The sequence below is a fragment of the Sphaeramia orbicularis genome, chromosome 22 (assembly GCF_902148855.1).
Source record: "Sphaeramia orbicularis chromosome 22, fSphaOr1.1, whole genome shotgun sequence".
Classification (NCBI taxonomy): domain Eukaryota; kingdom Metazoa; phylum Chordata; class Actinopteri; order Kurtiformes; family Apogonidae; genus Sphaeramia; species Sphaeramia orbicularis.
The window spans coordinates 28,957,997-28,985,755 of NC_043978.1; the positions used below are offsets into that span (position 1 = coordinate 28,957,997).

General features: G+C 41.7%; 1 protein-coding gene across 5 annotated transcripts in view; it reads left to right on the forward strand.

Annotated features, from left to right (window-relative positions):
* The window catches only part of meis2a (Meis homeobox 2a), a 90,089-nt gene extending 62,798 nt beyond the window's left edge, over nucleotides 1–27,291 (forward strand). For 3 of the 5 annotated variants that reach the window (XM_030126586.1, XM_030126584.1, XM_030126585.1), the window contains 4 exons: nucleotides 861–937; nucleotides 25,135–25,193; nucleotides 26,691–26,801; nucleotides 27,204–27,291. In XM_030126586.1, coding sequence (XP_029982446.1) covers nucleotides 861–937; nucleotides 25,135–25,193; nucleotides 26,691–26,801; nucleotides 27,204–27,262 — 306 coding nt within the window. In that variant the 3' untranslated portion in view covers nucleotides 27,263–27,291. The remainder of the gene's footprint in view (nucleotides 1–860; nucleotides 938–25,134; nucleotides 25,194–26,690; nucleotides 26,802–27,203) is intronic. The other 2 variants (XM_030126587.1, XM_030126588.1) reach the window with 1 other exon arrangement.
* The last annotated feature ends 468 nt before the right edge of the window (nucleotides 27,292–27,759 follow it).

The following is a 27,759-nucleotide window of genomic DNA, read 5'->3' on the forward strand; positions in this document are numbered from 1 at the left end:
AGTGTCTCATTTGTTTCGTTTGCGTGCGCCCGACTCCTAATCTGGCCCTTAAAGACATCTGTCACCAGCGATCACTGTTGTTTTGTCATGCTTCATAGCAAGCCCAGGGGGAGCGAGGCAGCCCAAGGTCTGCCATTTATATCAGCCGATGTTCTCTAGATTGGACCTGACACAAATAGTATCATTGCAAACCCTGGTCGCAGAATTACATTTTCAGGTAAAAATCTTGGCGAGCCATAGGAGGGAGATTTTACAGCATTTTTTGTTCTTTTAGCATAAGTCTGTATTCAGCTGCTGTCTCTGAAAGAGCCACCATCAGGATACATGTCAGACATTCAAGGAAAGATAAATGTATTCGCTGCAAATCTGCACCCACTCATTCTGTTGCTTGGTATTATAAAGGGATTCTCAGACACCACAGGCCTGCTTCATGTTGTTTGTTTGTGTTTATGTGTGTTTTTACATATGTTCTGTGTGTGTGTGTGTATGTGTGTACACTATATGTTGTGTGTGGGCGGGACTGGGGACAGGGAAAGGGGTTATCATAGTTGACAGTTTTGACAAACTTGTTTGGCCAGCTCTGACAGGTTTAGCACTGTGAATTGTGTGTGTATGTTTGTGTGCAGAGATGTGTGGGTGGACACGTGTATGCTCTGAATGTCTATAATGTTCAAGGTTGGGTGGAGGTCAAGAGAAGGAGCAATCTTGGGTTACACAAAACAACATGAGAACATACTGGATACATACAGTAGGAGGCAACAGCCAGGAACTTGACTCAGGGCGTGTGTTGACTTGCAGTGCGTTTCTTTATGTTAATCTGTATGTTAAAGACGCTCATTTGTATGTTTTCTCTCTTGCAGCACCCATACCCTTCTGAAGAGCAGAAGAAGCAGCTAGCCCAAGACACAGGCCTCACCATCTTACAAGTAAACAACTGGTGAGTCAAGATTTCCGCTCGCCCTATCTCCGCCACCAGCATCGTACTGCCTTTCATTTTCAAAAGCTTTCGCCTCCCTCTCCCCACCAGCCAAGATAGCTAATGCTCCTAAAGTGTGAAAACCGTTTATGTACAGCCCTCCCCATCATGTATACACACACACTGAGGCACACATGTAGACGTGCACACAGACAACCTTTGTAACATCATATGTAAGCTACCAGGCAGGATGTTCCGGTTTTATTGGCGAAATGTTGCGTTGCTAAGTCAGTGGTCTTTGTGGATATATTTAAGAGGGAAAAGTAAAGATCATAAGCTACCCCTAGTTCACCCCTTCATCCAAAACCATACCTAGCTAGCTCCACTACTGGTGCCCCCACAAAAAAAGGCAAAACTGCCTTCCACCCCCTCCACAAGCTATATGGTGGATTAAGGTTTTGGTGGCCTGGCCAGCAGGGCCTTTGTAGATGGCTTAGCACATAACTGGGGGTGGTGGATTAAATAAAATGATCACAGAAGCAAAGAAATGATACAGGAATTACTTATCAAAATACTAGCCCAGGTTTTATCTGCGGCTTAATTTTGTTCAGTACATTCTCAGGGTGATGTTCAGATTAATTGAACTGACAGCTTCCTTTCAAAATTCCGGGAAGGTATTTGCACGGATTTCAGGTCTTACACAAACTTAATTATATGGAACCCCATTTTATCATTCTAATTCCATGTAGCGGGGGTTCTATTTACAAATGACAAGTCTGTGCCTTTTATTCACAGCTTTCCTTAATATATTTATCAAAGCGGGTTCATTTACAAAGTGCTCTATCTGTTGGGTACAGGCAGGCCGACATTAACGAAGCTTTTAGGTTTATCAGACTCGCAGCCTGACAAGCCACCCGAGGGTCAATTGATTTTTTGGTTCCGTGATTCATTTTTTTCTCATTTTTCCTGGATCACAATGAGAAACATGCCTGGAGAATTAGCCTGGTTTGTCGGCCTTATCTATCAGCCCCCCCTCCCTCCTCACACCCCTCCTCCCAACATGACTCTCTCCCTCTCTCTCGCTTTCTCTCACCCTTTGCTTTATTCCCTTCTAGCCAAGGGAAGTCAAGCTACTTAAATTGGCCACAGGAACCACTGTTATCAGACTTTAATGCACCCTACAGTGTGGATAGCATTTCAATTACACCAGTAACCAAAGATTAGCCCCCGCTTGCCTGTTTCATGCCTCGTGCCACCGTTTCGGGATGCCACGCACCTTACCTACAGAAGCAGAAAATTGAGTTGCCTTGCCTGTGTCATGGTGATTAATGCAGAAATAGTCTGCTAACCTGGGAGGAGTGAGAAGGAGAAACAGACAGACGTAGACAGAGATAGATATAGGAAGAGACTCTGCCGTCTCAGAGGCTGTGAAATCCAAGCCCAGCACTGAAACGCCTCAGATCCATTTATATAGAGCTCTGAAAGAATCTCACACTGGATAACATCCTCATGATCCCCGTTTGTTTATACATACAGACAGACATGCACATATAGATGTCCACATTGATGAGTGTATTAACATTACATCAGCGGTATTAACAAAAACACACAGGAAATCATTACAAAGACTTAGGCTGGATTGCATCAACAAGGATTTTAAACCCACTTAAATCACGGTTTAATTGTAAATTAGTTTGCATGGAACCTTAGGTTAATAGGCCAAAACAACCTTATTTGATTTAAACCTCTGTGTAAACCTCAGTTTAGTTTTTACTAGATTGAATGTAAATCTTTTGCACCAAAACGCGACTTTAGGTTCACAATTGAGGGCATGTAAAACTTCCACCGGCTGTGCTTTTTAGATGGAATAAGCAAAAATAATTTCTTAAAGTGTTATGAGGCAGACTCACCACACTTTTAGTATGTTGCTGACTTTCTGTCAAGATTCAAATCAAATATGGTCAAGGAAGATTTAGACTACATGCAATTACTATTCTTCGTGCATATTGTTCCAATAAATAAATCAAGTTTTGTCATTAATGGAGCAATGAGAGCTTCTCAATCATCATGAGTAGGCTAATTAGCTAACTTTTTAGCTAGCTAGGGAACCATGTAAAGTTTCATTAAGTAATACAGAACACCCGAAGATTAATAGCTATATCCCCCTTTTTATATTTACTAAGTGTATGCAAATGTATTCTGTGTTTATGTATTAATTCATTTTCATTTGGGTGAGCAAGCAAGGTTCTCTGCCAAGCTAACTAGCTGACATTTCAGCTACTGTAACAATACTTGGAATACAGAGCAGCTTAAAGTTGACAGATCTGCTTTTTTATACTTGGTAGGTCTGAACATGTGAGTTTATTCTTTAATTATTAATTAGTTTTAATTTGTGTGAATAAGGAAGCTTCTCTGCTAATGCTAATTGGCTAACTTTTTAGCTAACAGGAGCAGAAAGTGAATTGGGTACTTTTTTTTTACAATTTATGAATGCATTGTCATTTAGGTGCAAGCATCTTTAGGTTGATTAAGCACCGTTTAATTTGCTTCAAAACTAAATATATGTTTTTAATGTGGCAGCAGAGTTATTCTTCATTTTAAGTACAATTTCATTCATTGTAAATCTAGTTTTGCAGAACCCTGATTAGATCTAATCTTTCAATCATGCCTTGTTGGTGCAACCCAACCTCACAGTCTTCTGGTTTCCTGCATCGTGATGTCAGGGGAATTGTCATCTTGCATAGAGGAGGAGGCTACTGCTTTACTTGCTGTTTTACAGAGATGAGAGAAAGGATTCTGATGTGTCTTTCCTACTATAGTTCTTGAATCAGCCAGGATCGAGAGTTAAAATGTGTCTGTCTTTTGAGTTGTACCCTCACATGTCCTCCTTTGGTCCCATAGGCCCATTGAGATCATCCACAGAGGATATGACAGAACTTTGCTATATGAAATTCCTGTTAAAAAAGAACGAAAGAAAGAGCTCTTCAAATTCCTGGCTGGCCCCTTGCATTGTTCTGTAGTTCCCTTTGATGCATAGCCGCTGCCACGTTACTGGCCAAAGAGAGGGAGCGGGAGATAGAGACAGAGGGAGGGAGAGACAGAGGAAGAGAGGAATAGGCAGAGGATGAGTGGGGGAGAGGAGGGAGGGGATGGCCGCCGTCTTCGGTTTCCAGAGCTCTCCCCCGGGGAAAGGATGTGCTGAATCAGGGCTTTGTCCGCCGGCACAATCGCAGCTCAGCGAGGGCACAAGGGTGCTCTGTGTGATAGTCAATGGACAGTGCATTCGCTCACTCCCCTTCTTGCCCCATCAAGCCTCCCTGAGTCATAACCTCCAACGGACAACTCCCTTTACGTTTACCTGCAGCTCACCTGTACACATGGAAAACAAATCCAACAGCACACCACTTCCAGCTGCTTTAAATCTTTTTTGCCAATGTACACTTCTGCAAAGCAAGGATGTGTATAATCTCAGTGTTTGTGAAGCAAATTTTAGTGAATATTTCCAGAAATGTGTACATGCTTATTACAGTGTTTTATCAAAGCACGTTTATTTCTTAAACCTAAAAACTTGCAGGGGTATGGATGCAAGTGTATGTGTCATCATGCATGGTCTGCATAAGCGTACAGCGGCAGAAGTCTTTCCTGTTGACTGCATTGTGGCTCCATAACAGAGGCTAGCTCTACGTCTATCGCTCCTAGGCTCACCTGTTTGTAGCGCACACCCCATTAACTGTCTGATGTTAATAAGGAACAAAGGAAAAGGGTAAAGTCCACAGCCTCACTGTGCTGAGCAGTGTTGAGGAGGAAGACTCATTATTCTTTTAATAGTATCTTCTGTGTGCATTAGTGTGTATGTATGCACAGTATTACTCATGGTCTTTTAATATGTACGCTGTTGTTATGTGTGTACAGTGTGTCAGGACACCATTAGTTGTCCATTAGGTAGTTTGTTTGTTCTGCTTACATATGAGACAACTGGCGTCATGCTAACAGCATCGGGGAGTGGTCCGACATGTAATTGCATTTGTTTAAGATTGCAGAAAAAAGGTGAGGGTCGTGTCACATGCGTGGCATTCTGGGATAGCGAAGTAGGTGAAACAGTGCACGCAGGTGGGTGTCTATCCGCTGGAGAAGCATTTACAGTTTACAGTATCTAGTGTTATATTTGCCTGCCTCAGCAGCCCCTGGTGTCCCGCTATCAGTCTAGGCTAAATGGGGCCTGACCGAATCCTTTCATGTCTCAGCGTCAGGCCCAGCACGACGTGCCCTCACTCACTTCCATAAACACACACACCAAATATGCTGCCGTTATTTACCACCACAGCAATACACACATATAAGCGCGCACACACAGGGTTATTACATGGGCCTGAGAGATGACGCCGATGACAGATGACCGAGAGAAACAGCATCTAAAAAAAGGAAGGAAATCGTCCCCTCATTATTCCCTCATCTCACAGGCAGCCAGTTGGTCATTTCCATGGCAGAGAGAGAGAAACGAGGGCCAGAGTAAGTCAGAGGGAGAATATGTCACTTCTTGGCATCTATGATGACTGACTGCTGTGCCACTGGAGCACTAATAACAATAAAGAGGGCACTAAGCCACACACTATTTTTACCTTTCTCCCTCCTTCTTTCTGTACAGCCCCAGAGGGGAATACATGCACAGACACACACACTCTGAGACACACCCACAGGGGAGAGGCTCTAATTAGTGGCAGAAAGGAATACAATGAGTGAGTTATTAAGACACAGGGGCGGATCTCAGCCAACCTTTGCCCCCTGTCAGAGCACAGGTCACATGATAAGGGAAGGATATCCGCCAGACAACGGCGCCAAGCGCTCTGTGCCCACTGAGGAGATGAAATAGACTCAATCTGCAGCCACAAAAGGCAGTGCATGTTGCACTTGTGTGTTTTTTTTCCTTTGTTTTTTTTTTTTTTGTTTTTTTTTTTTTGTACGATTATGAAGAGGACTCCAGTTATAACAGACAGTCTTCATATAATTGCACATACATTTATTTACTTTATATTACAGTACACATATTAACCGTTAAGTAGTTGCTTATTAGCATACATATTACTATGAACAGTTTTCCCCCCAATAAAATTCTAATTACTACTTATTGAGAGTAACTAAGGAAGATGTATTTGACTTACGATCTTAACAAGCTTTTCTCAGTTCTTTTTTTGTTAATTAATGATGGTGGATTCTTATGTAATAAAACTACTAGTGCCCAAATAACACTAAATTGAGAATCTAGTAGAGTTTTTTAGCACATGCAAGAAAATCATTGGCAAATCAATCAAATCATTTTTATATCCATATCTGTTGTCAAATTATTGATTTCTGTGGTAAACACCAATGTAGTAAACAGGGAGTGCATTGTCTGTTATGTAGTCGTGCAATATTTTCATGCAAAGTAAGACAATAACATGGACTTTATAATGATTGAATATGGTGCTCCAAATATGTATGATAATTTGTACCTACTTAATGCGTCTGCTTAATATTAAGTGTAACTTGGCCAGGTAACACTAGAGTCTATCCATTTGGATAAACCAACAAAGTTTTGCATTTTATGAAACCAATTGTAGGGACTTGAAGTGCCAAAGTGTACCAGATGGATCTCTGTATCCACTAAAACATTGGTATATGTCAGGTGTGTATGAAATGTGTAAAGAATATTCTATTTGAAAGAGGGAACACTTCATATTATTCATTACACATCACTGATATGCCTTTATTTTGGCCTCTCTTTATAGATTTCAGATTGTCTTCCCAGATTAGATCCTGCTGTAGCACAGCATACAGATAAACTATGTTGAGCCCCCATATACATTAGACTGACTGCTCTGTACTTCACTGCACAGCATGCTGCCTTTTCCTCCTCAGATCCTCTTTCTCCCCTTCTTCCTTCCCTCTCCCCACTGATTTCTCCAGAGTTTAAATCACCCAAAAAGAGGTACAAAGAGGTTGTATTGCAGGTTCACAAGCAAAAATTTATTATGAGAAAGCGCAGTTGTTTGTAGTATTTAACAGCAAAAAAGAGACAAAACAAAGCCAAATTTGTTCTTCTACTTCCCACCCTCTTTGTTCGGTCCAATGAGACACTTTGGAGCACAGCTTTTATGATTTTTTTAGGATTTTTTACGATTCTCTGGTTTGGCGGGCGAGCCCATTATGAAATGCAAAATAATAACTAATATTTTCCAAATGTAACAGAAAGCTATGAAACGGGCCGAGCCAGCTGCCTCTGCTTTTTTTCCCACATTCTTCATAACTTTTTAAGTCAGTTTATGAATCTCAAACAGAGGCTTTTGAGGTCCTTTTTTCCCTCCGTTTACTCTCCATCAGCGCCTGCCTTTACTTCTCTGCCTCCTCTTCCCAGCCACATTGGTGGGCTAGTTGACTGAAGTTGCCGGTTATCTGTCTAACTTTGACCCAGATGGAAATGTCAGGCCTTTTTTTGGCTGCGACCAGGGACTCCCGGCTGTGGCCATCTTATGCCCCTGGCTTTCTAAATATACAGCTGGAGTGTGGAGAGGTTGTGTGTGCATGCATATTCTAGCGTGTCTGTGTGCAAGTGTATATGTGCGTCAGACTGAGCGAGAGAGAGACTATCGGGGCGCTGCCAACACAGGCATCATGATCCCTCTCATTTAGGGACCGCTAATTGGCAGTTAATTAGCAGAATTGACTCTGTTGTCAGATCCCAAGTGCCAGCCCCCCTACCAACACCCCCTACCCGCTAAGTTCATTTGATCTGGCTGCTTTCTTGATGCTGTAATAATAATCCCATTTTATCTATTTTGAAGGGAGAAGCACATTTGGAAAAACATATTTTCATTATTGGCACAGTAAAACAGAACAGGCTCCCCTGTTGTTGTCGTAGGTTTCATTTAGTTTCTCATTTTTTGTTCAGCAGTTGTTACCGATCCAAATATCTGTTCACGGTGCAATCGAGACACATGCTGTACTCACAGGCTTAGCCATGGGAGTCTTAAACAGCTGATGCTAATGTGTGCCGCTGTGTTTATGTGCGCACTCATGCCGTATGTGCTGTGTGTGAGCCCTGTCGAAATGCTTGGTGAGATTAACAGGGCCTACTCGCACTTTATCAGGCACTAGGGGCACGTTGGGTCATAGCGTGGCATGGACACCCACCGTGGCCCACGGAGAAGGCCAGTGCCCACCTCAGCGCTAGGCTACAGTTATGAAAAACAGCTGGTGGTTTCATAAAACTGGCACTGTTGAGCGATCAAAAAATTGAAATGCTTTTTTTTTTTTTTTTTTTTTTTTTTTTACTTGTTTTCCCATTACAAGCTCTCCAAGGCTGTGGAATTCTCCCAGAAAAGGCGGCGTGCAAGGCGAACGAAGCCAGACGAGGCAAGATAGAGAGGCAAAGAGCTGAAAGAGGCATTACAGAGAAAGCATTAGAGAGAGATGGGAGGAGGGAGGTCTTTGTACTTCTCTGCTCCTTTTGGCTCTTTTATTCCTCAACGGCTTGGTTTTATTGGTGGGTCGTTTAATAACAAGGGCTCCGCGTTTGAAATGAAGTCGAGCTGCGTTTGCGTGGGCGAGCCTCTTTTTTTTTTTTTTTTTATTATTTTTTTTTTTTTTATTTTAAGATGGTAATTTTTGTACTAGGGGTGAGAACTGGAGTGAGGAGTAGAGATAGAACGAGGAAGAGAATACACCAGAGAGAGAAAGAGAGAGAGAGGGAGTTGCAGAGGGAGAGCAAGAGGGTGAGAGTATGGGAGAGGGAGAATTCAAGGAGAATACAAGGGAGGAAAGTAGGTTAATTTATTTCATTTGCAGGAAGAGAAAGAACTTAAAAAGAAAAAAAAAGGTTAGTGATAGTGAGAAAGAAAGTGTAGGATGCTGTTTTCATGAACAAGCAGCCTAATGCACTCGGGCAGCCACAGTAAGCCTGCTAGAATCTCTCTGTGCCTGAGGCCATCTGTGAGCAGAATAGCAATTTTATTACTTTGTCATTAAACCAATTTCACAGCAGTATTGTTTGTTAATGAGCAGCCGCAAACGAGCAAAGATGTCACGTACTAGAATAGCAGCAAGATTTGTGACCCCGGTTCTCCTCCGTCTTATTCTCCCCAAACCTGCGTCGCATTCTTATTCTTCTGCTCTATCCGCTCTTCTTTCTTAACATACTTACTGTCATCCTCACTCTCTTTCTACCATCTTACTCATCCCACAACCCCCCCTTCCTCTCATTCTCTTATAGGGGTCCCTGGCTCATAAAAGGGGAAACTGCTGAAAGATAAAATGCAAAGTCTATACAGTCAAGTCTCTGTTTATGAGCTTCCATTTGCCTTTAGAGCTCATTGGGACGAATGGTTTCTCCATGGGCTTTCAGGGCGTGCAGCTGGAAAGCCTGGGATATTGGCCTGTTATTTAGCTCTAAAGCCCAACATGGGTGCCAACAGCAAGTGCCAACAGAGGGACTAAGCGTCTGAATAGGTGCATAAGTCTCTTGGATTGTATGTCAGATGATGTCATGTATTTTTTTTTTGTGAGATTTTGAGAAAGTTGCACCCGGCTTGATCACTGCTAGCTTTGCTGTGTTTGAATGGCATCACCGTGAAAAAACAACAGTCTTATTTAACTAGATTGTAACTGCGAATTAATTTTGCGATGAACATTACACCACCTTAGAATGCTGCCAACTGAAAAAGTTTAGAGATTATATATTTTGTTGTAGCATGTGATCTGGATTTCACACCTGTTGGTTACAGTTCAATTTAAGATTAGTCTAATTTAAGCTAGGTTTAACAAGGACAGACTGCACCAAGATGTCTCACTTCACAAAAAAAGAATCACAGCCTATTTATTCATACTACAAAACCTGACCATTTTCTAGTCATAACTGAATGATGCAGACGTCTACATGATTTTTTTTTTATCCAAAATCCCTTAAATTCTCTTTCTGGTACCTTTTTGGGTTTACAGTCTAGCTAAATAGGAATCTCTGAGAGAGAGAGAGAGGGATGGAAAAATGTCAGACTTAGGAAGTTGTTTATAATGGTCCATTTTTACAAAGAAAGCCACTGTGGTTCAGCTATATGTGTCTTTACGGTCGGTCACCATGCTTATGTTTTTACTCAAAGGGTCAGTTGGCACAGATTATTGGTCTGTGGCTTATGAGAAGCAGCGAGACACAGAGAGAGAGAGAGAGAGAGAGAGAGAGAGAGAGATCCGGTCAGAGGCCTCAGAGGATCAGACAACCTGACAGAGTAGATTTGGAATAATTAGTTTTATCTGGTGAGTGAGATAACCGGCCGTGTTGTGCGTTCGCCATGGGGTGTTGCTAGTATGCTAGTTTCAAGCCAGCGATACTGTGTGTGTGTGTATGTTCGTGTGTGCAGGGTGTTTAGAAGGAGAGGTGAGGGTGCGGGGGACTAAAAGGGATAAAGGTGACCAGGTGTAACAGAATGGCCTTGAGGGTGTGTATATGTGTGTATGTATGTATATATATATATATATATATATATATATATATATATATATATATATATATATATGTGTGTGTGTGTGTGTGTGTGTGTGTGTGTGTATATGTGTGTTCTGGATCCAGAGAGGACAGGAGCTCCTTCTTTGGCTGAGCTCTTTAAACTCTGTGAACCTCCACAAGGTATTTTCTCTCTGTCCAGGCATGCTCGTCGTTCTCTCACTCTTTCTGTGTGTCTCTGTTTCTCTTTCCTTTCCTCTTTGCATTCCCTCGATCCCCCTTCTCCACACTCGTCTGTATGGATATACAATAACAGAGAGTAAACAAGCTCACTTTTCCTTTTTTATGTTGTTTGTGTGGTGTCACGTTCAGAATGACCTCCCTCTCCCCCTTAAAGAAACAATGAAAGTGAGTGTATTTGGATATAAAAAGAGGAAGAGTTGTAATTGCATCCCTAACAACGCTCCCATGTATTATTCTTACCTGTTGTGTTGTGACTTTTTTTTTCCTGATACTGTGATTCATGGCCCGGCACCCTCTGTGGCTTTGAGGAGCAGGCCAATAAGCCCATCATGGAAGACCCTATAAATCAATATAGGCCTTTGTTTGTTTAAGCCATGCTCTGCCCCAGTTCAGGCCTGTTATGGATGAGATATCAGCAGAGTCGGTGCCAAGTAGAAAAAGGGAGGGAGAGCGTGAGGGAGTCACTGGGCCTCTCCACAAAAACAATCCAATCTTAATTGGAACCTGGCCCAAAATTTTGCAGATATCAAACCTTGTAATTTGCAATTTGGGAGAGGTGAGAAATAAACGGCCCAGCTTGCAGCTGCCTGGTCCCTGCACACACATCGGATCACGCACCACACAAACACACACACACACACGAGCACACTTTGATGAAGTTATCAGAGGTAGCTGGAGGAATTAGCCACTATTAGCCAACACTATTACATGCATAACAAGATGCAGAGATACAGAGAAAGAGCAGGAGAAAGGAGAGGGAGGGAGAACAATGAGGAGTATATTACCCTAATCTAGGGTTTCTTTCTTCACAGCCTTATGAATATTTATTCCTCCCATTACCGACAATGATGTTTCAATTGGGAGTGAGTATGTGCAGTGGGGAGAGAGGGTGGCGGAAATGGCTTTTCCCTTGTGAGGGTGAGGGGAGTCTGCCAGTAGCCCCCCAAGACATATCTGCTTTATCATATTCTTGTTACACTATATGGACAAAGTAGCACCAATCAAAAAACTATATGAGACATGAGGGGAAAAGTTATGGTTTTTCTATTCAAAATAATGGTATCAATGTAAAACTTAGGTCAGATATTTCTAAAATTCTCCTAAACCCTAAAGTATTAGACATATGGACTATGATCTAACAATGATATAAGTGCATATTTTCTATGCAAAACAACCATTATCATTACTTTTCTGTTTGTTCATTTACTATTTTATCATTTATTTAATCTCATACTGAGCAATGTTAATGTAATCCCTTTTAATCTTCATCTATTACTTGAAACATATAGGCTTTGCTCAGTTTATTATTCATGTTAAATTTAATGCCAGTTTATTTCCTCTTAATATCTATCTACTACTTTTGAATCACACTGTGTGGTAGTTCATGCTTAAGTGCAACGTGTTCTAACTGGTGTTGGCAGTCAGCTGACTAGTTATTGTACATTTTGCTTAAGATCAGCATGACATCAGTTTTGATCCTATTTGGCTGTTTTTACCTCTTTACAGCTGCACGGGGATCACTGTTTACATGGAAAAAAAAAAAACATTCTTGACTGTTCACAGATTTCAAGTGCTGTATTCTTCAGTTTAGGCCGGATTGAATGTGATTTTGCGAGACACAGAAATTGTTGCATTTGTTTGAGGCTGTCACATATGAAGGAGGCCAGTCAAAGCAGTGCACAGTGAGTGGTAGAGCTGATCTGAGAGGCAGAGGGCTCGCTTCAGGCCACCAGGCACATCAGAGTCCCTGTGGTCTGCTTCACAGTGTCAGTGCTGCTTCTGCCAGCAGTCCCCTCCACAAACAACAGCTATTTATATCACTAGCCTGCTGCTGGGCTTTTTACCCCTAAACTATGCTTCTAAGTGTGCATGCACATGTGTGTTTATGTGCCTGTGCGTCTAACGCTTATGTATGTCAAAGCGATTATGTGCAATTGAAACTCAGATTAATTATTCATCAGGGAAGTTGGAGGCAAGCTGACAACATTTGACCGATGACTCTCGTGGTCAGTAATATGTGCGAGACACAAACACTCAGACACATCATGGAAATGTACTTGTTGGAAACACTCACACACCACAAACGCAATGATGAGAAGATGATGACACCCCAGTGGGAGGGAGAATCCCTTTCCAAACACACAAAGAGACTGAGACTCTCACACACAGACCTGTACTCCCCACTAGTCTGGTTGTTAAAGATCCCGTGTGCAGCGGTACCTAAACCCCAGCATTAGAGAATCTTGACAGTCGATCCACCAGGTTTAGGTGTCACTTTTAATTGCTCAAACTGCTGCGCAATTTCACTGTCCTAAATTCTTGGTTAATAGGGTAACGATGTCAGCAGGAAAACAGTAAGCAGCAAAGCAGATAGAGTATGTCCACGTGTATACTTCCAATTATGATTTATTTTTCCTCACATACATATGAGACTATAAAAAACATGTTATAAATGGAAACTTAGAGGTCAGCTACTATAATGAGATAAGAAATACCATAAAAATGACTTTATCTGGGTCTGTTTTCAAAATAGCTTAAGGCAGCAGTTATCAGTGTTAGTGTTAAAACATCCTCTAAACTTAATGTAAATGAAATCCAGGTAAATTGTACTGTTTCCGTTTACCAAGACTGTATCTATTATGTGTTACCTATGTAAGTAATGTTCAGATGGATGGAGAAATGTCTTGGTTTCAGTCATATAGGGTTTAGTTTAGGTCATGATGAGCTTAGCTTGTAGGTTTAGCTGGTTCTTTAATGTTGCTGAAAAATTGAATTGAACTGAATTGAACCCTGTTAATAATAATAAATAGGGCATTCGCTGTAAAATGTGAGTAACTTTACCACTGCTTTTTACTAATGTGCAAGCCTAAGTTCAAAGTTGACGCTGCAATTGCATGTGCACATGTGCAGTGCATGTGTGCTCGCAAATTTATCCAAGCATGCATGCGTGTTGTGTAAGGATGGTGCTGTGAAGCCACTCTGGGAAGGCCCCCTCTTTTTCTCTTTGAGTCGAACCCATTATAGTATTATAAGAGAGGGAGAAGAGAGACGTTTGATATGAAGCAAAGGAAATAGATTGGCCTTATTTCCTGCCTGGCTGCTGCAGTGCAGACACTTGTGTTGCCTAGACGATGCAGGCAATTGACACTCAATTTTGTTTGAAATATCACGCCTCTATCATGTCATTATCAGCTTCCCCTGGTAATCCACAAAGCCGCCCTGTTTGATATCTGACAATAAGGGGGAGTCACAGAGTCGTGGAATCTCTCACTCGATTACCAGGCAGAGGGGAAAAAAGGGCTGAGAATGAAAGAAAGTTGGAGACGATAGAGCGAGAGACAAAAGAGAGGGTGAAAGTAATTGAGATGAAAAGATAGCGGCGGGGTGAGCCACAGAGGCTAAAAAAGTCACACATTGTATGATAGCACCAAGAAGTGGATGGAAACCGAGATTACCTGCCCTCCCCACAGAGCCACACAAGAGGAGCCCAACAAGCATGGAACTGTGGGAATAAGGGAAATCTGGGCGATAGGGGTGGCACTGTGCACTACTGAGAAAATGGGGCGATCTTGTAAGCACACCCACTCATCTCAGGAGGACTGATGGGTAGGTCAGGGTAATGATAGAGCTGGATTCTCTGATTCTCCCCCCTCTGTGTGTGTCTGTGTACGTCTGCCAGCCTGCCAGCATGCCTCTGTTCTATTTCCTACTGGCCCTGCATGAAAGCAGGAAGCCCTCACCCACCCAAAAGGTGAGACGCAGGCTTATGAGGAATGAGCGTTACCTTCTAGCGCTGACGACCTCTGTCATGTGCTATGCGCTGGAACCTTTGACGGGAGGGGGGGCTAATATTGACATATGCTGGATGTTTTTAGAGGGTCTTCAAACAACAGAAAGCACAGCTGTTGGTCCCAGAGCTCTTAGGAAGGCAGAGAATACCTTTTGTGCACCTATGCACGTTAATAAGGTGTTGTCTTAAGGGAGGGATTGCGAGAGTAAGAGAAGAGGGGCCTTGCTAACAAGGGAGATCAACTCTTTCCTTAATCCCTATGTCTGGTGGTGATATTCAAAAATAACAGCGTTAGTAAAAACATTCCAGGGCAGAGGTGCCAGCCTCTGAGGAAAGGGGGGTTAATGAAGGGAAATATTAGGGGACTGTCTGGGAGAAGAAGAAAGGAAAAGAAAGAAGAGACTATTCCACCCGCCCGTCGCCACAAAACTGGTAGAGCTGGGGCAGGTTAGCCATGCTGGGTTGCTACAATAAGGTCTCTTTCATACAGGTGTGTTGACGCCTGGGGCAGGCTTGGCCTCGGTCCATTCCATTCACCCTGGCTGATTTGAACAATAACTATCATATCTCTTAAAAGAGAAGGGAGGGTGAAGCGTCAAAAAGGAGATGCCTAAGAGCTGTGTCGGGGCCAAGAAAAACCCCCGCTGCCGTTGTCAGAGCTTGTTGATGTTGTAGGGGAGAAAAAACAGGCAAGTTTTCTTTTTTTTTATCCCGCTCCCCACACCCCCATCCATAACCCCCACATTTTTTTCCTCTCCTCTTTTCTCTCCCTCCACTTCTTGCACTGGCTTCAGTGTTTTTGTGCCGTAGGACAGAGTGTGGAGAGGAGACAGAGGAACAAAGTGCTGCTGTGTGGAGCAGCAGCTGCTGCTTCCCGGATCAAAGGGGCAAAAAGCGTGGTCTTCCTGGCCCAACGCTGCTCTGGAGGTGTTTGACGGACAGTCAGCAGCTGGGGCCGCACAGCCCGCCATGTAAGGGTCAGACTGCTGGACTGCAAGACCCAGGGGTGACATGCCCTCACTGGATGGGGAAGAGGGGAGCTGGTGTTAGATGGGAGGGTAAATAGAGGCAGAGATGTCTATGTTTGTTTCTTCTGTTGTTGTCTGCTGTTTACGTCTGGGGTTCTTACTGTAGGTTTTTTTCTGCTCAAGTTGGTAAATTCTCTCAAATTGGATCTAAATATTTACTCTTTTGTGGATTTTCTTTAGTTATCATCAACATTGGCAGCTAATTATCATATCTGGAAGATGACTTTGTCCTCTATATCACGTACAATCAACGAGTATACAATAAGCTGAAAACTGTATCAGTAGTTAGAGCACTTTACCAAACAACTCCATATCAACATGATAAATGGACATATTGGTTTTATAATAAATGAGTAAGTATGCAGTACTGTTGTGAAATAATATTGTCTTGATAATATTTGACTTAAATTTGCAGCCAAAAATCTATTAAGCAACGGGGAAATATATGTTAAAGAGACAAAAATATTTAGTAAAATTTTAGTAGCTACTTGTTCCATGTTAATACCAAGTCATTTCCTGGTTATGACTTTGATAATTACTTTAATGTCACATCTTTATTACTCCACTATTATTATTTCCAAATTGTAACTCAGTTACTACTGTAGTTTTAATCAGTCTAGGTTATGGTTATTTTAGGCATTTTAAATATAGTGTCTATATTTAGTATCTTATTTAATTGAAGCTAAACTCTTGATAATTTTCCGTAAAATGCATAATATTTCAGCCTCTGGTACAATACTTTAATGTTTCTCATTTTACTTATAGCTGAAACCTGATTTTAAGGGTAAAAGCACCAGTGGAATTGTATTCCACACTGCAGTATTCCACCTCTTTGGTGCTGACAGAAAATCTGAGGAAGAAAAGAGAGACAGACAGAGAGCGAGCATGCCGCAGTGCTATTGATTTATTTTAATTAGCTGCTCGTTAAATCGTGTCAGTTTGCAACACAAATATATAATTCTTTGTCTGATTTTCCACTCGAGTCTTAATGACTTGTACTCCCCGGGTTTCAGAGAGGAATGACTTCTGCAGCTAGACTGACAGAGCAATGCAAATGTTACTCATACTAAGGGGTGGGGTGTGTGTGTGGGGGGGTGCCACAAAAGGGCAATGAGTGGAGTAATAAAACGGGAAAGAAAAACAGGTCAGTGAAAGTCCATGCAGGAGAGGTGAAACAGTCCCCCTTTGAGAGGCAGACAAAAGAGAGTGGAGGGGGATGTGGAGGCACTGTGGATGAGAGAGAGAGTGGGAGAGAGAGAGAGAGAGAGAGAGAGAGAGAGACAGAGAGGTAAAACTATGTAAACACAGTGGCTGCCCTAAACGTGGGCCCTCTCTCTGACGTTCCTAAAAAACGATCCTGCCTCGCTTCGCTTCACATCTGCACTAAATCAAACACAGGGGTGAGGTAATGTTCGGCCGGCTTATGTCTCTTGACTCCTGTTTTAACTTATAGAAAGGAAGACGGGATGGAGAAAGGGAAACTGTGTCTCTGATAGGATGAGCCAGAGGATGCTTCCTTTTTTTTCCCCTCTTTGTCACTTATCTTCATCATGTGAAAAGCTCCTTTATGATAGTTTATGATAAATTCACAGATAGGCTCGGTTCAGTCTGGTGGCAAGCTATGTATAAACTGTTACAGGGGGCCTGTTAGGACCATGTGAGCTGATTCAATCAGTGTTGTTGACACTACAGTAGATCAGTGTTGGAGGTTCAGTAGCCCCTGTCTGCCCTAATGTCTGACCAGACCATAATTAGTGTTTGCTTATACTAAACACACCCTCCTCACGGGGTTAATTTGCATGCACTTCCTGGTCAGAGAACATTGTGGTGTTTTTATTCCTTTCTGTCCATCTTTCTTTCTGGAAGGAGAGGATCAAACTAAAGCCTTCCTCCTTTGATTCCAGCGAGTTGTGACTCAATGGCTGGGGGTTTGGAATCTTTATTTCTGTCTGAAGCGGAAGTATGGAAACAATGAGCTCTAATAGGAACCAGAGGACAGTCATGTTCACGAGCAGTGATCAGGGATTGAGCTCAGCACGTTCTTGTTCAGATTGTGTTGCATCTAATCTTCCTGCAAAGACAGACAGACAGGGGCCCAGGAATTTGACTGACAAACAGAATCTTTTCCCCCTGTCTTTGGCGTATTAACTCTCAAAATGGGTACGTGTAGGTCAGCCATGAAGGTAATAAACTGTCAACGATTTCTGGACCACAATTTTCAATCCTCATCTCTTTGCACGCTCAGTAGGACTACGTTTGGAGCAGCCCTTCCTCTGAGAAGAACATGTTTAGTATTTCTGTCTTTCTCTCTCCTGTCTCGGTCTGGCTCTAACTCGGTTTCTTTCTTTCATCACAAACTCGTCAAACGAGTGACCCCACTCCTGATTGGCTACGTTCCCTCCGATCTGCGTCGCAATTGGCGGACGGAGCAGCGAGGCTTACTGTCTCTATCTTCTCCCTCCCTTTCACTCACTTACTCTCTCTCTCTTTCTCTCTCTTGGCTGTGCTCCAGGGTAGGGTGGTTTGGCATGACGATTTCTCAGGGAAGGAATGCTGACAACAGGAGCGAGTTACCAGGTGTGGCTGCAAGTCAGTTAACCAGAAACAAGGCCGTTCAGACTGAAGTGAGGAAGCAAGAGGAAATATAAGCACTGACATAGCCAGACTGGTTTGCTGTGATTTTATCTGAAAACGTCCAGTAACCTTCCATTGTATATGTTCAAGTAAAGGCAACGGCTTTAACACTGATGACTTAGCAGTTTATTTAGTACACGAAACGATACGGAAAAGTCTCCTGAAGTGCAGCAACTCTTCTGTTTTAATCTAGACAGAAGTGTGGTATGTTTGTGTCTCTGACCAGCCCATATGCCGTCAGTTCCTGTGTACTCACAAACACGAGGTATAGCATAACATCGTAGGCTAGTCAAAATATTTAACACCTAAGCAGACACTCTCTGAGGGTGACCCCCCCTTCTCCCTTGTGTGTGTGAGTAGATATTAGTAGCCAGGGATGGCGTGTTGATCCAGCACTGTGTCAAGTGGAATCCTGCTGCCCAGGCTCCATCATTCATATCTGCTCGCTCTTTTCCTCTACAGCCCGTACAACCAAAACACTTAGCGCACTAGTAAACTTAACACTCCATCTTGGTTCTGGGTCTTTCAGCTGTGAGACATCTGCACCGTGTTGGGAGGGATACTTCACAAATATAATGACTTATAGATCACGACATACCTTGATAATGGAAAAAGGAATGTATGTATTTGATTTGTTTATCTGGTTCTTGACAAATCAGGCCAGTAAAAGCTGAAAATGGCCTTCAAGCATAAACATAGTGATGTTAGTGCTAGGGTTAAGGCTTTATAACAGAATTAGGATCAAAACAAATCAGAAAACAAACTTGTTTACATAACATCAACTCTATACTGAGTAGTGATAGGACTATTATTATGGATGTGGACTGTTTAGAACTTTTTTTTTTACCCTGGTTCCTTCATTACACTTTGTTTTTCATATTTCTGCAGCAAATTGTGAGGTCATACACAGATTTAGTTTGGCAAACAAGTGGTATTACAAAGTCAAACAAAAGAAACAATTAAAAAAACTAGAAAGAGCGCGGACCTCTACCAGGGCAGATCAGTCGTGCCCCCCCCCCCCCCCCCCACTCACCACCAAAATGTAATCAGTTGTTCCTTGTGCCAGTATCAACATTTCCTGAAAATTTCATCAAAATCCGTCCATAACTTTTTGAGTTATCTTGCTAACAGACAAACAAACAGACAAACCCCGATGAAAACATAACCTCCGCTGTTCCTTGGCGGAGGTAAGGAAATATGAAAAATCTAAATTTGCTCAGCAACAGAACTGGATCCGGTTTAGACACAGAGACTTTATCTTTGTAAGCCATCCTAAAATTGATGACGTTGCACTCAAATTTATGCAAATAGCTTCTGAAATATGCACAAAAAAAGCATTTGTGCAACAGAATGAACCTTATGTTATACTTGTTAATATATTCAGATACACAGGACTTACCAATATTTACATTACTGGCTGTAATTTGATTTTTTTTTTTTTTCAGTTAGATGTTACTAGCTACTCCTCAATGCTTCATCTGCACGTGCAGTACACATGTATTTCTCTAAATGTGCTACTTGTGTAGTTTTAGGGCATGTAAGTAGAAAGTGCTACTGCAGGCCAATTGGCAGTGAAGTGCAAAAATGCACTGACACGCACGTACACACATATTGATAGACATGTGCATACATATTCACATGCACTCTCCAAAACATACTTGCAATTTTTGATGTGTGACTTGAAAATGTGGTCAAGGCGCAATGGGTAGAAGCAGCTCGTTGGCCACATTAAACAGCCGCTGCCCCCTCCGGCAGCAGCTCTCTCCTCGGGTAATGTACACATTCTGAGCTGTATCCCAAGGAATGACCTTCGCACGACCTCCTAACCTTGCCTTTAATTATTTGTTTGAAGACAGCATGGAGTTCCCATGCTGAGAGGTACTCTGTGTAATGTGTGTGCATGTGTGTGTGTTGGGATTTCTGCGTTCTAACACTGAGCAGAGGCAGGCCATAATAAACTAGACCACCAGATGTAGATAATAAAACACGGGCTTTGGCTTGGAGGTTTTTTTGCTGTAGTGTCCCCTGTGAGCCCGCTGTGCTCTGGTTAGCCTACGGACACACTGGTGGCGGTTGTGGTCATGTCCATGGTGTCGATGTGTAGATTTACAGCACGCCACGTATGTTTTAGCAAGTGGTTGGGAATTCCGAGTCCCTGTGGTCAACTTCTGTGTCTTCCCTCTCCCCCCCATACACACACTTGGGGCGTTGGGTCCTCCTCGGATCCATCCATCTATCCGTCCATCTATCCCAGTTGACTGGCTGTTCATCTCTGGAGGATTCCTGGTCGTGTTGTTCTAAGCACACACCATTAGCAGCTCACGGGTTGAGGGAAAACACTGTTATCAGGCCAGGCTCTGATAATCTCAATTGGCTTTACTCAGACTGATAAAAGGTGCTCTAAGGCCACAAGAGGGGCCTTCGGTCACCACCCCCACCTCCTCCAATGCATCCTAGTTACTATAGCAACTTGTTGAGGAAAAACATCACCTTGTGTGACATGATTGTGGATAATTATTTTGCATTTGTCATTAGTTGTTTTTGTATTTCTATTTCAGTTTGGCTTCTTATTTTCAGTTTCAGTTTGATTAAAAGTTCATTATGTGAAATGAAGTTTGTTTTAGTTTCTATGCTGAGAGCAGATCATTTATGGACGTTACTAATTTATTTTCTAAACTAATGATTCTCAGTTGTTTCCTGTCACAAATTTACACTGATTAATATGTAGAGATCATGAAAATTTCCACACTCATTCCCCAGTTCTTTAGCATCTATCTTCTGCTCCTCTACAGCAGCAACACTCAAAATGTAGTACATATGTAGTTCATCCAAATTTGGCTTCAAATGTACTTCACTTATTGAATCTTGGAGGCAAGTTTGTTTGTATAAAGCCTTTTTATGGACCTGATTTTTATTATTTGCTTCGTTTTCATTAATGTTAATAATACTAGAAGGTAGAAGGCCTTTTTTTGAACTAACCTGTTTTCATTCTTAGAAAATTATCTAGTCTTTACATGCACTTTTCTTGTAAGAAAAAGAAGGTGACATTTGATCCTACAGCACTTTGATAATGCAGTTCACTTCTTCTGCAGTCACTGGGAAACGTATGGACAAATTTAGCACCTGGGAAAAACATTCCTAATATTATGTGTTTATGGTTATGTCCCAGAATAGGTAAGAATGCACATGGTTATGATTTGGAGCCCCATGGTTCACCCTAGAAATTGAAAAAAAAAAAAAAAAAAAAAAAAAGCAGCACATATAGCTCGACAGGCCCTGCACTTTGAGCTGGAGGAGGGAGCGTGATAGCAGGAATGTCGTACTATTTACTTGCTCAGCTGGTTTTGATGCGTCTCTTTCTGTCTCCCTTGAGCACCACAGGCATTTCTGACTCTGACACTGACAGCACGGATATCTAAGAATGTTTCGTCCTTGTTGTTTCGTTGCAAAACAGTCGATCGTTTAACAAAAATCCTCATTCTGCCTTTGAATCTCAAATCACATGTAATTTCGCCTCTTTAACGCACCCACCTCTGTTCATCATCTGTTTCTCTCTCCCTCATTCTCATATGGATGCGTTTCATCTTTTTCGTTCAGGGGCCTGCGGCACCCCTGTGTACATGCACTCTGGATGCCCCCTGGCAAATGAGCACCGCGTCTCTCTTTTCCCAACCGTGCATTTTGTACGTTTAACCATGTCACTTTGAGCCAGGCAGATTACAGGCGTTTAAGTTCATTGGAGAAGGTAAGGGCAGGTATCAGGGCTTCATGGGGGATTAGGAGCCCAAATTGGTTCCAGCTCTCCCTTCCTTCTAATGACCAGTTCTTTAGCCTTTCTGATGGTGCCGTGGCCTGTACGTTAGAAGAAAGCGGTGTGTTTTTTTTTTTTTTTTTTGGTTTTTTTTTTCCTCTTCTGCTTTTTTGGAACTAGCAAAGGACTTCATGCTGGACAGGTCCACCGTGATTTGAAACCCCTCTTTAATATCAACCACATGGCGGTACCTGTAGCAAGAAGCCCATGGTACATTTTTAGTATATGAAAAGAAAGGGTAAAAATAAGAAGACAGACGTAAAGGTAGATAGTTTGCTAAACCTGAGTGTCCAGCTTTCGTTTGACACAGCCCTTAGGCGTCCCATTCCAAGTTGAAAAGGCCGCCCCTGGCTGCCAGTCACCTCCATATGACCCCCGGCTCTACACTGGAAAAGCCACAGGAGCGAGGGCGGCTAGGGAGGGCTTTGTGGAGCTGCACTTATTCGCTGCTGTGGCGGTGATAAAACTTCAGACAGCCTAATTGATGGGCTCGCTGACATAACAATACCTTGTGAAAGCACGGAGTGGCCCATGCCTGGTCCTCATTTCTAGACAGCTGGAAGGGGAGCAGAACCCCCTACAATGCAGCCGGAGTGGGGGTCCCACTGAGGGGAAAAGGGTGGAAGTGGGGGTGAAGTTGTTGGGGTAGAATGAAAGGAACCATTTGTATTAGTGAACTTAGAGCTTGCTTTAAAATTCCACCGGGTGACAACTCTGCAGAAACATTGTTTAGCAGGAGCAACTGTAGGCTGGATACAGTAAAGATGCTGCATGTGTGTGGTGCATTCACTGTCCCTTTTCATCCTTTAAAGTACTAGTAGCACACTAACTAAACTAAAGGTTGGCTGTATCATGGAGGCACATGGGTTTTAACCCCTTAACGCCTGAATTTGTATACAAGTATATTAAAAAAAAATATTACCTCTGCCAAGGAGGTTTTGTTTTCATCAGGGTTTGTTTGTTTGTCTGTCTGTTAGCAAGATAACTCAAAAAGTTATGGACGGATTTTGATGAAATTTCAGGAAATGTTGATACTGACACAAGGAACAACTGATTAAATTTTGGTGGTGATCATGGGAGAGAGGTTGCAGATTTTTTTGTTTGTCTGTTAGCAAGATAACTCAAAAAGTTATGGACAGATTTTGATGACATTTTCAAGAAATATTGATACTGACACAAGGAACAACTGATTAAATTTTAGGTGATGATCGGGGGGGGGGGGGGGGGGGGGGGTTTGTTTGTTTGTCTGTCTGTTAGCAAGATAACTCAAAAAGAACACCCTTCACTTAGAAAGGATTAGATACACACTTAACGACAAACTGGGAGAATTTGAAAAAAATCTGGAAACCAGTGACGTCATATATGGAAGGGTCAGACAGTTAAGACCCACTACATAAGCAGTAGCCCACAGCGTAGCACTACACCAACCTACCTTAATGGCTCTGGGGATGGGGAGGTGGATAAGATGATAAATTGTATGTTTTTGTTTGTTTTTTGTTTTTTTCTGTTCTTTCTTTTCTCCTCTTCTTTCCTTCCTCTTTTCTCACTCTATCAACGTTGTTTATTTCTGAATGTGCGTTTGTTGCATTGTGTTGATATTAAAAATGAAGCATAATGTACCCAATCGAGGGGATTTCAAACCTATACAATGATAAAGCTTCAAAATAAAAATATCTGAAACACGCAAGATTACTGAAAAAGTTATGGAAGGATTTTGATGACATTTTCAGGAAATGTTCATACTGGCACAAGGAACAAATGATTAAACTTTGGTGGTGATCAGGGCCGGACTGATCTGCCTAGGTGGAGGTCTGCGCTTTCCGAGTGCTTTTTTTAGTTATTTGTGTTTTTACTTTCAGGCAGATGTTAAATTAAGCGCAGATACTATAGGCATAACCAATAGCCATAATAATCAATAAGTAAATGCGTTCAAATTGACTTTCTGCAGACTCAAATTAAACTTTTCTGATCACTTCCCATCATCTGGGATAAGAGTTTAGGATATTCTATAGAACTAGGGGTATACTCACCATTACTAAATATTGTATGCAACAGTATGATGCTAGATAAATCCAGTTAAAAGAAATGAGAATTTTTAAGTACACAGGTGTCAAACATGTGGCCCGGGGGCTAAATCTGGCCCACCAAAGGGTCCAGTCCGGCCCCTGGGATGAATTTGTGAAATGCAAAAATTACACTGAAGATATTAACAATCCTTTTGATTCAGGTTCCACATTCAGACCAATTCAATCTGAAGTGGGTCAAATCGGTAAAATACTATCATAATAACATATAAATAATGACAACTCCTAATGTTTCTCTTTGTAAATGTAAATATTTTTATGTATTTATACTAAAACGAAGTATAATTTCACAAAAAACGTGAATAACCTGAACAAATATGAACAACCTGAAATGTCTTAAGAGAAGTAAGTATAATTTTAACAATATTCTACCTGTTATTAAATGTTTTGTGAGTTTGTAGATCCACTGTGATCTGTAAGTTTTAATGTACATGTGTAAATGAAAAACTGAGGCAGAATATTGTTAAAATTACACTTATTTTTTCAGTTTGTTCATGTTATTCACATCGTTTGAAAAGATAGTTTGTAGATGTAAACATTTTCCTAATGTAAATTTACTTTTTTCACTCTTAAACATAGAGAAAAGTTTGGAGTTGACATTATTTATATATAATTATGCTATTATTTCACTGGTCCGGCCCATTTCAGATCAAATTTAGCTGAACGTGGCCCCTGAACTAAAATGAGTTTGTCACCCCTGTTTTAGTAGAACTATCTCAAGTACATTTTACCACTAGTATGTGTACAACAAGGACAAAGACAGACACACTGAGTGAGAGAGGGATGTGCCACGACTAGCGTTCTTCTGTGCCCAAGCTGCACTTAATACTTGAGGAATGTCTCCCTGGTGCCCATAGCAACCAAACGTAATCAAAAGCTTTATTAAAAGAGGGGAGGAATAGATCATAAGGAACATTAAAAGTATCCCTCACTGGGTTCCCAAGTCACCACACAATTGCCCTTTTGTTTGTTGCTGTTTTGTTGTGTGCGGCTCTCTCAAGGACTCGGTGGCTAATGTTGCCATTAAGTCATGCAAAACTGTTTTGTCTTTGTGGTGGCTTGTGATGAATCTTTTCTGTGTGTGAATGCAGGGTGATTTAACGTTTGTTTTTCCTCTTCTCTTTGTGTTTTTTTTTTTTTTTTCTCTTCTCTCTTCCAGGTTCATTAACGCCAGGAGAAGAATAGTACAGCCCATGATTGACCAGTCAAATCGAGCAGGTAAAAAAACAAAAAAAAAAAAGATATCCAACATTCACTTTTCTCCCCATCCTTCTTCCAAATCCCATCATCTCAGAACCCCCTTTCTTTCTTTTTTTTTTTAAGTAGCACCCTACATTTCCTAACCCCTACACTCTCTCCTCTTCATCTCCCTTTATCCCCTTTTCCATTTTCTCAATGAGATGTGTTCGGCAGTGGTGCGGGCCGTTTGCTGATTGACTCTAATTGGAGATTTCCCAGACTAAGTGGAGAGAGGTATATTAGCACTCTCTCTGTGAATTACTAATTGGACACAAGAGGAGTGCCAGAAATGCTAGCAGCAATTTATGAGTTATCTCTTTTTTTTTTTTTTTTTTTTTTTTTTATGGCCGTTTTGTTTATAATTTTTTATGGTCTGGGTTTAGGGGGGTAGGGGTTTCCCTGCACTTTTCTTTTGTATATTTTATTCAATCAAGAAGATCTAAATGGTGATCATATATATAGTTATTTAGTGTGTTTTTCAAGATCACCACAAAAATCTTAGACATAGTTTAACTATTTTTAGTTGTAAAAATAAAAGGTTTTGGTTTTGATCGTGAGCATTGTTAATATAAGATGTGACATCTGAGTAGTAAACATGCTTCTTTCTGATCCCGTGGACTGATGCGGTTACAAAAAGAAGACAAGTATTTTGATTTACTGAAGAAAAATGTGTTTTAGCCTGATTAGAAAGCTCCTCCGCTTAAAAAAGGTGGAGATTATTTAAACAAACACAAGCCGCGATTACAACGAGACGCACTTACAAATGTGGGCGTCTCTTTTGTGCAATTACTGTGATCTTGTGTGGAATACTTGGCAGCGTGCAACCAGTGAGTGCCAATCAGCAATTTTACAAATGCAGCATGACTAACAGCTACTCCTAATCTTTAAGAATTATAGATTATCCCAGATAAAACTGTTACGTTCCTGGAATTACACTGTTTTCAGCGGACTCAAAGAAGTTCAATCATTTCACCAAACAGAAATAAACTAAAAGCAAATTGATTGCTGTCTTTATCATGATAGATAATCAGGTAAATCATTCATAATATTGAATGATTTGGTAATTTGGGGATTATCTACATGTTGTTTAACTGAATTTGATGTTAGGTCAGAGTAGAAAGTGTGCATGTGATGACTGATTTGAGCACTGATTGGGTAGATTGCTGGTTATGGCACAAATTCTTCTCATCCTGTCAAACCGCATGCTTTTGTGTCTCAGCACGAGAACAATGTAACTCCTGTGAGTGTGTTTTTTTGAATGACACTGACTGTGAGTGTGTGTGAGCGCCTGCATGCCGGAGGACCTACTGTATGCGTGTTTGCACGCCACGCGTCAATCAGTGTGGTCCACAAACATGAGCACAATGTCTTACAGTATGTTTGGGCTGGAGCTGGGACAATTGCTGATTGTCTGGTGTGTTTTCTCTTCTTCTCCCCCCCCTCCCTTTTTCATGTCCACGTTTTGACTACAATCAGGTTTTCTTCTTGATCCTTCAGTGAGCCAAGGAGCAGCATACAGTCCAGAGGGCCAGCCAATGGGCAGCTTCGTGCTGGACGGTCAGCAACACATGGGGATCCGACCAGCTGGTAAGTTCATCCAAATATTGGTTCTGTCTTTAACCCTCTTCACTCCCATCATGTCAGCTTTACCCTGAATTATCACACATCTGATCAGCACTTACTTTGTTGGGCATGAGTCAGTCATTCATCCACATGCGCTTTATACTAACAAATGCTGGCAAGTGCTACTAAACCACAACAAAACATTTCTCTTTAAACATCTTCACTTTTTTAAATCATATCTGGGTAAAGTGTCCCACAAATCCGATTCAAAATAGAATTTGTGGGATGCGACATAACATGAATATCCCTCTTTGCTGCATCTTTACGTTCCATCTAAAACTAACCAACTTCATCGTCTCCTCTGACCTCTCTGTTATTCAGACTGCTGCTGACACTTCTTTTCTGGTGTTTTTCTTCTCTTTCTAGGGCCTATGAGTGGAATGGGAATGAATATGGGCATGGATGGGCAATGGCACTACATGTAACCTCCATCATGTAAAGCAAAACGCAAAGAGAAAGGGGGAAGTAAGTACTGGGCTCTTTTCCTTGTTTTGTTTTGTTTTGTTTTTTTACACTCTGGGGCTGTGGGTTTTATTATTTCACCCACTACCTACTTACTGCTTCTTACCCTTGCCATCAGTTAATGCAGCAAGCTCCTCCTCCTACGCATTAGCATCAGCAGCTATCAGCTAACATGCAGGGTTGAATTAGGTGGCATTTCCAGGAACTTTCCCCAGGAACTAGCAACCTTTGGAGGAACTCAGTGTGTTTCCCTTGAAAGGTCTAAATATAGTTCCTGGACTTTATTTAACCCCCCCTTCCAAATAAAAACGTCTCAGGGGGGTCGTTCTTCCAGATAGTTCAGGAACTTTGGTGGTGGTGCTTGAACACTGGTCAGTACTCGCTGCATTTTAATTCGGTCAACATTTTAACAGGCTGTAACTGTACTTACAGATTTACATTATGCTTTAAAACATAGTCA